Consider the following 15,160-nt stretch of genomic DNA (forward strand, 5'->3'; position numbering starts at 1 on the left):
AAGTGACTCCCCAGGGAACATTCAGAGTACAGCGTGCCCTGACCTCAGGCTTCCTTGGCCTTGGGCCATGGAGAGCCTTGTTGGGGCATTAGCTGCCACATCTCTCTGTTCAACCCTTCAGAATCCCCTAGGAACAGTAGGGGGCTGTCCATGCATGTTCCCCAAGGGAAGCAGTCACCAAATGGGGTGGGCATCCATAAACCTGCATCCCTGACCATGGAGTGTTGGATGTGGCGTATTTTGAGGCGCTGAGGCCAGGCTTGGCACATTCTGGAGTGGAGGTGCTGGCACCAGGTTTGTGTGCTGTGGCATTTCTTATCCTTTTACTTTGTCTTGGGGCCACACCTCGTGATGCCCAGGGCTTATTCCCTGCTCTGCTCTCAGACGTCATTCCTGGCAGTGCTCGGGGGACCATCTAGGGTGCTGGGAATCAAATCCAGGTTGGCGGTGTGTAAGGCAGACACCCTCCCCGCTGCATTCTCTCTCTGGCCCCTAGCGGTGCCATTTGTTGCACCAGAACCACCTGCTGAAGCAAGGCGTGTGGCAGGTGTGGCCCATCTGTTCCTGGACGCTCATATTTCCATCCTGTGTTGTTGTCAGTCGCTCCGTGTACCTGGCATTCCAGAGCAGCTTTGTCCTCGCCTTCCTCCACCCGATCAGTCTTCTGCTGTTTGACCGCTCGGGCAAGGGTCGAGGTATAGGCCCTTGTGTAAATTGCCCAGTGGCTTCTGAAGCCTCGGGGAGTTTGAGACCAGTTCAGTTACAGTTTCCCTGGACATGCCTTGCGGGTCACATCTAGAGAAGCTCGAGGCAGAGAAGGAAGGTGCTAGAATATACCAGCGAGTCTGTTTCTTTGAATGTTGAGAAGCTTTTGTGTGTGTGTGTGTGTGTGTGTGTGTGTGTACGTGTGTGTGTGTGTGCGCGCGTGCGCGCGCTGTGTATCTGAAATTTTGCCAGTGAAGTGTGGCAGAAAAAAAATCTGAAAAATAGCCAGTGAAGTGTGGCAACAGATAGGTCGGGCAGATCTCCTGTAAAGTGTGGCATTTCCTGCTTGAGGATGATGTGTGCATTACACGTACCAGGGATAATCCCCATGGTAACTGCAGACGTGTGTTATTGCGTGTGTCTCTGGGCACTTTGAGGAGAGACGAGGATGGGGAACAAGTGGCAGGTAAATATGAAAGGTTACAGTGCGTACTTGCGTAAAAGGACTTTATTAATTAGATTAAAACAGTGTGCTCAAAGGTAAATATTGATTTGCTTCCAAGAAAAAAAATAAACTAAAAAAAGCCTGATCCCCGAGCAGCTGGCAGAGCCAGGCCGGCCTTCCCGAGGCCAGATCCACCCCTAGGTGGTGTTGTGTCGATGTCCCTCCTTAGCTTCAAAGTGCTGCCGGGTCCAAGCGCAGTGTCAGTCCCCAGCTGGCTCTGCAGATGCTCTGGAAGGAGCTGGGCTGTCTTCCAAACGGACCCTTTCAGCCTCTCCACTCTGCATGGCTTCGCACTCACTTTCTTCCTGCTTCACGGGGCCCCGCCCGCTGCCCGCGCTTCAGCCCAGCTTCCACAACTCCTGCTGAAGGGTGAGTGTTGAGCCAGACACCTCCCGGAGGCACTGCAGGGGCTGCCCCTGGCCACTGCTGGCCCGGGAACAGGCTCCGAGCTGTTTCTCTGGTATTCAAGAGTGCTCCTGGGTGCTTTCTGATCTCACTGCCGTTTGCCCACGTCTGCTCGTATCTAATTAAGAAGTTAGATCACATTCATCTGTGTCAGACCCTTTATACCTGACCTTTCTGACCAAATAGTGACAGTTGTCCTATGGTTCAGTGTAATCTTACGTCAGGTCATTTTGGGGTGGGGAAGAGAGTGCAGGGGTTCAAGGATATGCGGCTGACCTGGCTCCATTTCCAGCTTCACTTGGTTCCTTGAGCATCACCAGGTGGAGCTCCTAGATACCTCGAGGGCTGGTTGCTGGCACTGCTGGGGCTAAGCAGTGCAGCCTCCTGGGGACCACATAGAGTCTCCAGCCCGGAATTGCTGGATGGCCCTGGACCTCCTTCTCCACCACTTGGGAGGCCCAAAAAGGATTTAGTAAGCTATGTTATACGGCTTTTGCTTATGGTCTGATGGGGTTACTCTGGCCTGGAGGTTGGGGATGGAGGAGGGGGTTGGGACCCTTGATAAGGATCATGGAAAGAATTTCCTCATTGTTTTCCAGGTCAGCCCTCCGTGAATTCCTTTCTTTTCACATTTACTTTTGGAAATTTCCAAAATCTGCGTATTTGTAGGGAAACAGGAGAATAAAACCCTATTAAATGAAACCCCACATACCACACTATCCACATGCCCTAGATATATTTGACAGGGGTTTTTAACTTGTCTTTTGATCCTCATGCCTCTCCCCCCCAAGAGCCCCCCACCTGCTTTTTGGTTTCATTAAGAGAATTCCTTCCCTTTAATTTAGAACTAATGCATACTCCTAGGAAAAAGAAAATCATTAGAATGCAGAAAGATTTCAAATGCTCATAATCTTCTGTCTAGATACTCCCTCAATGCCCTTTCCAAACCATTCTTTATGTACTTACATTCATGTAGTGTGTGATTATTTCTAAGGGGGGCTTACCATGCTGCTTTGATCTTTCCTTCACTTTTATCCATGATACCATACCCTTCCCTCCTTCCCTCTGCCTGCATATTACTTTTTTTATCTGCTTTGGTTAGCCATTCCTTTCACATAGCTTTTTATTTTTTTCAATGCCTCGGCTGTCTAGATGCTTTTCAGGACTCTCACATGGAGCCCCACCCTGCAGCCCAGAACACCATCCTTCCTTCATCCCAACTACCCCTCCCCTGCTTCACTGCTAGGTTCGATTGGCCCATGGCTGACGTGGGTAATATTGATTCCACTCCACCATGTCAATAATGAGCTTACTTCATTTTTCACAGGGGTATTAGCATTGAGGAAAAGGTTGCCACTTAACCCATGGGAGCCTTTTCTTGGTAGGATTTGAGGCAGGGTAACAAATGGAGCCAGAATTGTCAGGTAGTGGGGCAGTAAGAGTATAGAGTCAGGGTCGAGTGTTGTTACCTGGCATGGAATAGAGCTTCCCAGAAGTAGCTTAGCTAGATTCAAATTCTCCCGCTACTTTAAGTTAGGTGACTGATACAGTCAGCTCAGCTCCGACTCTCCCCGTGTTCTTGCGAAGAGAATCATGGTTGCTAACTGTATCGGTCTTTGATGAATATGAATATGTGTGTGTGTTAGGCATGGGGCTGCTGGTGGCTGACACATGTGAAATGGGGCATGAGGGAGTAGCCACCTTGAGGGAGTCTCCCCTTAAATTGCCTTAGGAGGAACATGCTCTGTGCTGTGGACATTTGCCTCTTGCAACCAGCCTGGGCCTGAGTTCCACTTGATCTTCAGGGCAGAGGGATGAGCTTCCACCCTCCACATAACCCCCCATCCCCCAGTTTCACAGGAAACTCAGGCTGGAGCTAGGAGCCGGCTCTTTGCAGGACAGAAAAGATCATCCTTCCCTCTGCCCAGGTGACTGGGTTCGCTGCCTGCCCTCACAGGAAAACACTTCCGGAAGGTGATGAAGAATGAAGTGGGAGATAAGTTTACTTGGGAGTGCACCAAGGGGACACATCCGAGGCCAGTCCCCAAGACAAAGAGCGTGTGGCACTTGTCCCTGTCAGGTGACTTTTGTAGGTTCTTCCAAGCTGCCCCCCAAAGCCTGTTGCTAGCGTGTTGTCCAGGGCAGAGCGGGGAGCCCTGGCTGGGCGTTGATGAGCCTGTCCTCGCCTTTGGTGGCATCTTTGCTGGGGCCAGCCTCTCTGAGCTGCACTTCTGCCTCTCAAAGAACAGCCAGTCCCCTCATTTCTCTGTTTTGGAGGCCTCTGTGCCTCAGGGCTGGTTTGGCTCAAGACAGACTTTTAATCCGCATTGCCAAGGCCTCCTTCGCCTACTACAGCATAGCATTGGTTGACTGTAGCTCTCGGGGCGGGCTGGTTTTCCCCATATCAGTTCAAAGTTGTCCTTGAGTTTTCATTGTCGTTGCTGTGTTTCTCCATTGGTGGTGGGGGTGGGTAGACAGCTACTTCGAAACCTGTGCGTTTTCTCAGATTCCAAGGTTGTTTTTTGTTGTTCTCGCTGTATTTTTTTCCCCCTGAACACAGTCGCTTTTGCTGATGGGAAAACAACAGGAAGGGTGGAGGAATTTGCAGGAATCTGGGCACTAAGATATTCCCGGACTACGTGTAGGTCTGTGGACTGCCTGGGTTGGTGTTGGGCGTGCGGGCTAATGCGTAAGTGGAAAGAATACTGACGGGCCTGGGAGTGTTCCGTGAACATTAGGTCAGATTTTACAGAATTCTCTGGTGTCTTCTAGTCCTGCATTTTCCAATTCTCCTTGTGCGCTTTTGGAAAGCATTTGCAGAAAGAGCCACAGAAAACTCGGGGCCTTGCAGGACAGAGGATGAGAGAGGCAGTGTTCTGCCGCTCCTCTGACGTCTCATCTCAGGAGATCTTACCTTAAGCTCTTTCTTTCCCACTGGAGCTTTTGGGACAGATTCTGCCTTGGTTAGCGTTCACAGCCCACAGAAAGTGAGACTGGCTCCCGGGTTCAGTCAGATCCAGCGCTTTTCTATGTCCTGGGCCAGGGCATCTCGCAGCCACGGAAATGCCGCTGAGCCATAAACACCTCCAATCACATCCTATTGGCTCGGAGAGGAAGCATTCTCAGATCGTATCTTGGCCTGTGCAGACGTACTTGGTAACTCGTCCACCGGCTTCCCGGCACAGACGGCATCTGATGTGCGTAACCGGGACGGGATTTTATGTGACAGTATTAGGTGCACGTGGGGCCAGAGCCGAGCTGATTTGGGTCTTCTCCCCTCCTCCGTGCTTACTCGCAGAGTTAAGGCAGAATCAGGGATGAGGCACCTGCTGCGGGGCGGTCACCGCGGTGCTTGGTTGTGAAGACCAGTGGGCTTCGCTTTCCCCACTCTAACCATAGTCTCCTCTGCAATTTCCAGCTTGTGTGTTGGCAGAAGGCCCCGTCTGCTGTTCTCACACTAGAGACTCGAGACCCCAAAGGTTGGGACTTGTTCACAAGAACAAATCAGGTCCCTGAGATGACCCTGGGGATAGAACACAGATTCCACCCCCCTGCCCCTGGAATGGTACACCTGAGGGGGCCTGGGAGCTGCCGTCCCTTCCTCTCCCATCTGTCCCACAGTGGCCAGCATCCTGCAGTGCTTTGGTTGCTGTCCCTTCTGCTCCCAAGGCGAGGAGCTCTAGGGCGAGCTTTTGCACCTTGGTTGTTAGTGCTGACAGACAGGCTGCCGGGTACATGGCAGCACGGGGCCGGGCTGTGCGCTTTGGCGCTGGGGCAGCTGAAGGGGCTTCGTGCCTCACACGTCCCCCATCAGTGGTTCCCCTGAGGCTGGGGCAAACATGTCTGAACCACTCTGCAGGCCACTGAAGGAGGAGTGGAAGATGGGCTTTATAAGGATGTGAGCTTCTCTTCCCAGGACGGCGCTTAGGAACTTAGCATGTGTCTGGCCATTCACGCCCTCCAGATGGCTGGTGGACTCTTGGGTTTTTGTTTGTTTGTTTGTTTGTTTGTTTGTGCCATATCCATCAGGGTTTACTCCTGACTCTGAGCTAAGGGATTGCTCCTGGCAGGACTCAGGGACCATAGGGGGTGCTGGGATTGGACCCTGGTTGGTTGGATGCAAGGCAGATGCCCCACTCGCTGTATGTACTATCTCTGGCCCCCCAGAGGAAGGATTTCCCCCAGGGCCTCATGTAGGGCACCTTTCCAGTAGTAATAGAACTATTTTCAGAAGTTTGAAAATGATAAAATCAATACTGCTCATGCCAGCTCACCTTCGACCCAGCGCATAGATGCGTCTTTATTATCTCTGCCACGTTGACATATTGAATCATTTCTCTCCTGTTTCTCTACAGTGATCAGGAGGATGGCACGGAGTTAGGGTCTCTCTTGGAAACGGATGGGTCTTCTCTGCTTTTCTAAGAGGGTAGCACCTAAGGCTAGGCAACCTTGCCTTAGGTAAGTCTGACATGAGTGTGACCCTACTCGCATCCCACTCAGATGGATCTGAGCTTCTCACTGTTGTTAAGACTTCTGTCAGACCCTCCAAGAAAGCAGGTATCAGCCACTGTAGAGGCGTCGCCCCACGAGAAAGGGTGACCTAGTTTCCAGAGAATGCTTTCAAAGTATTCCGACAGCTCTCTGCATAAACCCTCACAGCAGACAGTGTAAGGAAACCCAGCATCACTGGGACAAGAATGGTCGGTTTGTTTTACAGAGAGAAGTTTCATATAGCCTCGCTCAGCTTTGGAGCGAGTGTGACTAGCATTACTGTGAGTGGGAAGCTGTGGGCAGGATGCAGACAGCTAATGCCATGCAGAAGAGAGCATGTCTTTGCAGTTCTTCCACGGAGACAGAGTACTTCTTAAAAAATGGAGCCAGAGAGATAGTATTGGGGTAGGGTGTTTGTTTGCCTTGTACATGCCTAGCCAGGGTTCGATCCCCATATCCCATATGGTCCTCTGAGTGCAAACAGGAGTGATTCCTGAGCACAGAGCCAGGAATAAGCCTTAGCACCACCTGATGTGACTCAGAAAGCAAAAACACAACCAGGATGTACTTAGTGTCTCATTTTCTCCTGTGCTGGAAAGTAGAAATGATGCATAGTCAACTGTGGGAGGCGTCCTTCCTGCCATCAGCCTCCGTTGGGTGTGTTTTTGTTCCCGGGCCTTGCAAAGGAGCAGAGCCTGGCCTTCCTGAGCTCCCAGGCAGTACGGCACAAGTAGCCGCTGTCTCCTGGCACTTGCTTCCCTCCCGGGCTCTTGTGTGGGAGGAGTGGGCCAGAGCCTCCTGCAGAAACAGGACCTCCCTTCCTCTGCTGAGAGACATAAAGCATGCCTGTGTAGGCCTGTGTGGTCTCTAGAGTCCTCTGGTCATGTGATGAGGAGCCAGTGTCTGTCTCTAAACTTACGGGGTTTGTGGCCCAGCCCATTTGTTTGCAGATGGTGCCATCTGCCCCAGTGAGCGAGTAGTTCTGGATTAGATTTTCAGGTGTGGGGTGGGCTTGGGAGATAAGTGTGTCCACTGGTGACATCCAGTGGTCACTTCTGCCGGAGCTGAGGTCACCGTGCTCTGACTCACTTCCTGTTGTTGAATGTCTGGCAAACCCACCTGCACTGCCTAGAGCCACGGATCCTTGGGGGTCCCTCAAAGCTTCAGGGGAGTGATTGTGCTGGCCCCTTCCCCCAGGACCGGGGGAGGGCATGTGGCTTCTCCCACAGAGGGCAGGGGGCTTTATAGCCTTGTAGTCCGGTCTTCAGCAAGGCGGCTAAACTGTGTGGCCATCGTCTTGCACTCGACTTGCTCTTTTGGGGCCAGAAACCCAATCGCTGAACCAGACACTCCAGCTCGGAGGGGTGAGAGCAGGCCACACACTGTCCACCATCACCAGCCCAGGGAAGGAGCTTTAGCACCCACCACCTTTCCCACCGCTGTAGCCATGACAATAGAACAGTGTTGTTTTTTTTTCTCTTTTCTTTTTCTTTTCTTTGCAGGGCTCAGGGCTAATGCTCAGGGGTCACTCCAGGCAGGGCTCAGGGAACCATATGGGGTGCTGGGGATTGAACTCAGGTTGGCCGTGTGCAAGGCCAGTGCCCTCCTCCCTGTATCATGGCTCCAGCCCCATATCAACGGTTGTCAACCTTCCTGCTGCAGAGGGCTGGCTGCAGCCATCAGATGTTGGCGCTGCCAGTGCTGCCGAGAAGACTCTCAACTCCGCCGTGACACAGCATCTTCTCCTGAGACTTCTCAAGTTAGCATGCTGCATCTTCCCATCTGCCTCCTCTGACCCTGAGTGTATAACGGCTCTGTGATGCTTCACAGTTTGACTGAGTGACTCCAGTTATAGAAGGAAGCAGGAAGGTGTTTCCAGAGGCCAGGCTGATTGTGCAGCAGGTTGGGTAATTGCCTTGCAGGAGGCTGACCCAGGTTCCATCCCCTTTGCCCCCACAGGAGCCGTGAGCCCCTCCATAAGTGATCTCTGAGCACAGAGCCAGGAGTCAAACTTGAGCAATGCCTGCTATGAGCCCCCCAAAATAAAAACCAAAACCAAAACCAAAAAAAGGGAAAGAAAAATAAAATCCATGCTTTATGGGGCTGGAAAGGCAGTCCAGTAGATAGTACAGTGGGAAAGGCACTGGCCTTGCTTGTACTTCACCCAGGTTCAATCCCCAGCATCCCCTATGGTCCCCCGAGCCCTGCCAGGAGTTATTCCTGAGTGTGGAGTTAGGAGTGAGCCCTCAGCATCGCTGGGTGTGGCTCCACTCCCCAAAATAGAATGTTTCCAGGAAGACTTTATACCTTGGACAGTGCTAGGGCCTCCCCTGGCCTGTGCCACTGAGAGCCTGGAATCTGCATCCCCCAGGCCTCACTGCCTTGTTGAAGCACCGTTGCTTGACTCAGTGCTCAGAAACCAGGTGTCCCTAGGAACCAGAGCCCTGGAGGCGGGACTTGTCCTCCTGCTCTTTCTGCCTGCCCTTTCTGCTCTCAGACCCCTCGCCTGCCCTTCCCAGCCCCACTAACTACCGCTCCCCAGACCACGTCACCGTCACTCATTTCCAGGCTGCTTCCTCCCCGCCGAGTTCCCCTGTGATAGCATTTCCTCCCCACCAGAAGCTCAGGCGCCCCAGCTGGACAGTGGGCGTTGCCTCCAACACCGAGACCTCGTGTGGTGCTGGGAATTCTCTCCTCACCTTAGGGCTGGGCAGCAGAGCCAAGGCATTCCTTGTTCCTTTCTATTTTTTTGGTTTTGGTTTGGGGGCCACACCCAGTGGTGCTCAGGGCTCACTCCTGGCTCTGCTCTCAGGTGCTCAGGGGACCCTGTGGGATGGTGGGGATTGAACCCGGGTCAGCTGTTTGCAAGGCAGGTGCCCTACCCGCTGTACTATCACGCTGGCCCCATAGTCCTCAATCTGAGAGCTTGATGTGTCTGGGCAGAAGTCTCACCTCTTTGTGACCCGCCAGCTGTGACCCTCTGCCTGGATAGGGCTCTCCCAAGGGGCCCTGAGGCTATGCTTGGGCAGCAGCTCTGGGCCCTGAAGCCTGGATCTTGCTAGAGCTGCCACCCCCGATGAATGGGTCTGTATTCCAGTGGCCACAATGCAGCAGGGTTTGGTCAGTGGAAGTTACTCATTAAAAACTTCAACACTGCCTGCAGGAGAGGGAGAAAAATGTCCTCCTCAGACCGTGGCCTGAAGGCTCCTGGGAGGAGGCCCCCGGCAGCTGCTGCACTGCTCTCCCCCTTAAGGGCTGGGCTCCAGCAGGTCCACTGTGCTGGCGGGCAGGGAAGGGGACTAGAGCATTTCCTCTGAGTGGCGCTTGCTGACATCCTGGTGCAGAAGAAGAGAAAGCCTGTTTGGAATTGGAGCTCTTCTTTCTATTTGGGGGGTGAGGTGAGGCAAACCTCATCTGGCAGTGCTTAGAGGTTGCTCCTGGCTCTGTGCTCAGGTGGGGTTACTCCTAGCTCTATGCTCAGGGATCAGCCAGAGCTGGAGCTCTTATCTCTGAGGCAGTAGCTGTTCTAGGCTAGGGGAAATGCAGATTGCAAGAAAGTGCACTCTCTCTCTCTCTCTCTCTCTCTCTCTCTCTCTCTCTCACATACACACACACACACACACACACACACACACACACTCTTTTTGGGGCCTAACCTGGCAGTGCTCAGGAATTACTCCTAGCAGTGCCTAGGGGACCATTGGGGATGCCTGGGATTGTACTTGGGTTGGCTGTGTGCAAGGTGAGTGCCCTCCCATCGTGCTGTTGCTCTGAGAGAAAGTCATCTCTTCAAGTCATCCCAAGTCTCTGGGGATAGGGACCAGCTTGCAGGTGGTTTGGGGCCAGTGGCCAGGGTCCTTGTGCTTGACTCAAAGACATTCCTGCAATATGCCCCCTTCACACCACCATTTTCACTCTAGCATAGTGGTCGTCCTGGCTGCCTGAGACCCTTCTGCGTGTGCAACCATTTCTTAGACTTTTTCGATGGCCCTGCCAGAAAGTTCTGAGGCATGTGGCCAGGCTCCTGCTGGATTGGGGTGATTTCTCGGAGGCCAGCGTTTGAGATGTGGGTTCTGGGTCTGTTTCCTGAGTCCTTCTTACATGTCATCTGGTCATCAGGACTTGATTGTGAGGATAAGGAGGCGTGTACTGGTTTCTCCATGGGAAGGTGGCGTCTCCACACTGATGCCATCTTCTGTGGCAGCCTCCTGGGCACTCCACTCTCTGGAGCAGGAGCGAGTTTCTCCTCCCCTTGCCCTTCCCCCACCCCTGCCTGGGAACTGGCCCTGGGCTGGCCAGCAGGCTCTGTGGCCGGGACAGAGCGCCTCAGCAAGGCCGTGGCCATGTCAGGAGAGCCACGTCCATGCTGGCTCTCAGAGACAACAACCTCTGGTGTTTCCCTGGTGAGGGTGCGTGGCCTGCAGGCCTTGTGTTACAGCCACTCGCCTCATCTGCCGACCCAGCAGCGTTCCCCAGGAAGCAGATGGAACCTGCTTTCATATCCCAAAGCCCCCATTTGTTCAGTGTTTCTCTGTCCAGCACAAAACTCTGTGAACCTCAGAGTCAAAATCTCTCTGGGGCTGGAGAACCAGTGCAGAAACTGAGGCGTTGGTCTTGTATATTACTGACCCGGGTTCAATTCTTGGCATCATGTAAGGTCCCCCAAGCACTCCCAAACAAAAGCTGAAATCACAGGATCCCCGAAAGGTCTGAAAAGCCTTGTCATTGCCCCTCGGAGCTTTCGGGTTTTAAATTATCAGACTGAAACACGGCTTGGTTTGCTTCGTTTGTGCTCAGTAATTGTGTGCTTGGAAAAACGCCTTGCTTTTCCTGCTGAGTTTTGTGTGATTTTTCCCCCCCAGGGCAGGAATTCTGCCCCTGAGCTAGGTGCCCATACTCATCATTTCTGCCTGCTCAAGGCTCAGGAAGACTAAGGTGGCCTTCAACGCTGGGACCGCCCGGGAAACAGCTGGTGTCATTGGCCCTGGCCTCCCTTGGCGTGCAGGCTGGTGGCACGGACACAGGGGCAGCCGCACAGGAGCTCAGGGATTCATTGTTTTCCCAGCAGAGGCCGAGTGGGCTCGGTTGCCGTGTGCGCGTGATGGGAGCCGGTGGGCGAGGGGGCAGGCGCCTGCGCTGAAAGACCCCTGTTCCTTCCTCCCCGCAGGCGGCCCAGCGGAGCACGATGGGGTGCAAGCTGCTGCTCGGCATTGGGCAGCAGATGCTGCGGCGGAAGGTGGTGGACTGCAGCCGGGAGGAGAGCCAGCTGTCCCGCTGCCTCAACACCTTTGACCTGGTGGCGCTGGGCGTGGGCAGCACGTTGGGCGCCGGCGTGTACGTGCTGGCCGGCGCCGTGGCCCGTGAGGACGCAGGCCCTGCCATTGTCATCTCCTTCCTGATCGCGGCGCTGGCCTCGGTGCTGGCGGGCCTGTGCTATGGCGAGTTTGGTGCTCGGGTGCCCAAGACGGGCTCGGCCTACCTCTACAGCTACGTCACCGTTGGGGAGCTCTGGGCCTTCATCACTGGCTGGAACCTGATCCTGTCCTACATCATTGGTGAGTACCGAAGGCCGTGCCTGCTGTGCCCGTTTCTCAGCTCTTGCTTCTTGCCTTCCCCTCTCCTCTCCCTCAATTGCCTTTGTATCTCTCCTTGCACAATTTATGGGGGGCTGGGGGGCACCGAGCTCTCTCTTCTGACCTTGTTTACGGAGTTAGGGTGCGTCTGGCCTTTGGTGGGGATGACCCTTACCAGCAAGCTGGTCATTCCTATTGGTTACTCCATGCAGCGACACAGACACACCGAATGTTTCTAGTCAGGCTTACTGTTAAAAAGTCAGTAGGTCACTGATGCAGAAATATTGGGGAAATACAGAAAGGCACATCAGAGGCTGTACAGAGGCTGATAACCTGGAGAAACGGATTCTCTTATTTGTTTACTCATTCATTCATTCAGCACATAGTTATTGAGCCCCTCTCTGTGCCAGGCTTTTACTAGAGACCAAAGGAGGAGCAGGACCATCTCTGCTGATGGGGTTACTTAGAGGGAGATGCAAATGGAATATTTTGGTGCACTCACTGTGTATTTTTTGCCTGGGGTACCCAGTGACGGAAGGCAGCTCAAGGGCCATTAACTGCTGGGCAGTGGATTCAGGGCCCAGCGAGCATGCAAGGCCTCCATCCCACCACTCTGCTCTATCTCTGCCTGTCCCATATATTTTATCTGTAAAACAATAGGTGGTAAAATATTTCTTACAGTGTTAGCTATTTTACCACAGTGATATCGCCACAGTTTTGTATTATTATGTGAGCCTGTGCACATAGCATAACTTATTGGATGTCCTTATGGAGTACTTACATTGTTTACAGTTTCGTTCTTATTGCTATAATGACTTAATGTCTCTAATGACTATTTCCTTTAAAGAGGTCTATGAAACAGGATCTAGGTTAGTGAGCCTGCATGTGTTGGTTCATATTTTTTAGAAACAATTAGCAAAATTTTATGGTGTATAGTATGACATTTTGATGCATGTATACTATGAAATACCACAGTATGTTTTTCTACTGTAAGAAGGAAAGAGAGGAAAGAAAAACTCCCCTTGTGAGCTGCCTCCTATGCTCAGGCTCTGGGCCGATTAGGACACCACTACTACATGCCCAGGGCAGCTTTCAGAGGTCCCCACCCCAGCTCTGTAAGTGACACCTCCCCTTTATTTTTAGTGCCTGTTCATACAAGCTGCAATCTAGAGGTGGCAGGCAAGAAGGAGCGTAACTATTTTAAGTCCATTATAGTTCCCAAGGAGCTACCTGAACGTGAAGTGCCCGGTGCTTCTAGACCGACAAATAGGAGGTTGTCACCCAGAGCACTGTACTCATGTGTGTGTGTGTGCGTGCGTGCGTGTGTGCGTGCATGTGCATAGATGAGCTGGGCGGGTCTTAGAGACCCATCAGCACTTGGGGCAACCACTTTCTTGCCCTGGCTTGTGGCCTTGGTGGACAGCTGTGTTAATGGACTGACTGCACAGGAAGAGGAAGTGTGGTTTGATTTTGTGCTGTTGGAGAAAGACTTAGTGTCTCTGAAGATAATGCAGGCTTAATCTTGTGGATGGCCCAGATGGTAGTCACCAGCCAATAGACAAGAGAGGAAGATGTTCTGAGAATATTAGGTTCTGGAAATGTCCCAAGGAGTGTGGCTGGGAAAGCTGGGACTATTCCGATCAAGAGAGCAAGTGAGTTGATTCCTGTTGCTGGCATGTGGGGTGCTGTGTATGGGGACTGGGAGAGAGTAAGGGGGTCCCTGGGCACCTGCGTGTCTGACACAGTTGGTGTGAGTGGATGATCCAGTCGCTGGGGTCTGGGCAGGAGTCTTTCTCCTGAGCCTGGAGCTGGCATGTCCCTGTGTGAGTCTCCTCGGCCCCTCCAGCTGGGAGGGCCATAACACTGGGGAGTCAATTGATGACAGCCCTTACCCCAGAAGGGTTTGGAGAAGAAACTTTGTGAGCATTGCAGCTCCATCTGCACTTGGTGCACTGGCCTTGGTTCCATGGAACCCTGCTAATGGCAGCCACCCACCTGTGCTTCTCTTTGGAATGGAAGATGGATTAAATGCCATACCCACCTATGCTTCTCTTTGGAATGGAAGATGGATTAAATGCCATCAGAGTGCCTCTTAGCTGGCTGCTTGGGGTTGCGCTATTCCATAGAACTTGATTCTTTGTCCTTCCAGCATGTTTGGAATGCACCGAGTCCATTATTTGTTGGGTCATGATGGAAAATGACCCTTCGAATCCAGGCCCTGGCAACCTTCTCTTCCTCCTGCTTCCCTGCAAACACCTCTCACCCCCGGCTTCTGAGCTCAAATGTCCTGGGATTTCCATGCACCATCTTTGATCCTCACGTGGATGCTCTAAGCAGTAAACTTGGTAGTCGATGCTCTATTAATCATTTTTCTTTCTTTTTCCCTGGTGTGTATGTTTCGTGACAGGCACTTCCAGCGTGGCAAGATCCTGGAGCGCCACATTCGATGAGATGATAGGCAAGCCCATTGGGGAATTCTCTCGAAAACACATGGCTCTGAATGCCCCCGGAGTGCTGGCTGAAACTCCAGACATATTTGCTGTGATTATCATTCTTATCTTAACAGGTAAAGCCACACAGGAGAGGGACCGCAGGCTAGTGGGGAGAGTCCAGGATTTGTGACAGGCTTCCATTCAGGAGGGTTCTTTCTCCTTGTTTTCTCTCCCACACCCCCACCCTCACTATTTTTCTCCTTTTTGTAATAACTATATTCACCCTATGAACCCAATTGGCGTCTTACAGCTTTATTGTGGGCTGACCACTTTAACAGATGTTAACTCCTGCACCATCTAATGAAGACTTGGGTTTGTGGGGGGAGTTCTTCAGATCTTCAGCCTTCTTGTGAAAGTGACACAGAAATGCAAATTCTTTGGGATCCGGTTTTCAGCGGATGGCCATTTAGAAAGGAAGTTGTGGTTCATTAGCCAGGAAGATGTGGCGTAGGAATAAAGCCATCTAGACTCCAGCCTGTGCCACGCCATCTAGGAGGCTGCAGATCACACAGGCGTCCAGACCCCAAGCATCAGGCAACCTTCAAGGCATCAGACGTCAAACATATTTCACGAGGGAGTTATGGTTACGGAATTTCAGAGGTCCGGCAGCTTCTTTGTGACCTGGATCTCTGTCTCAGCCATGAGGATGGGGGTTTTATTCTGTGAGGCATTTTCAGTGGTACAGACAGTCAGCTGAATGTCAATGATTCTCCTTTGAGGGCAGAGCATTGTGGATGTGCTTTTCTAAAGAAGCAGTCTTGTTTTATGCACCACATAATTGCAGTCATTCTGTGGAGGTTACTCTGAGCAGTGTTTATGGTCCAGTTGGCAGGAACAAGTAGCAGAAATTAAGTTTCAACTGTTGAGATTGCCAGAAACACCAGAGGAAGGAATGCCGGAGGAAAGGCACAGCGGGTCGTGCCGGAGGAAAGGCACAGCGGGTCGTCCAGTTCCTTGGGATTAAGTGCTCGATTCTCTGTAGATGTCTA

General features: G+C 52.4%; 1 protein-coding gene across 5 annotated transcripts in view; it reads left to right on the plus strand.

Moving 5' to 3' along the window:
• Positions 1-15,160, plus strand: part of SLC7A1 (solute carrier family 7 member 1) — a 64,846-nt gene that overhangs the window by 35,254 nt on the left and 14,432 nt on the right. For all 5 annotated transcript variants that reach the window (XM_055140976.1, XM_055140978.1, XM_004604549.2 and 2 more), the window contains exons 3-4: positions 11,274-11,661; positions 14,087-14,245. In XM_055140976.1, coding sequence (XP_054996951.1) covers positions 11,292-11,661; positions 14,087-14,245 — 529 coding nt within the window. In that variant the 5' untranslated portion in view covers positions 11,274-11,291. The remainder of the gene's footprint in view (positions 1-11,273; positions 11,662-14,086; positions 14,246-15,160) is intronic.

The sequence above is a fragment of the Sorex araneus genome, chromosome 1 (genome assembly GCF_027595985.1).
Source record: "Sorex araneus isolate mSorAra2 chromosome 1, mSorAra2.pri, whole genome shotgun sequence".
NCBI classification, from domain to species: domain Eukaryota; kingdom Metazoa; phylum Chordata; class Mammalia; order Eulipotyphla; family Soricidae; genus Sorex; species Sorex araneus.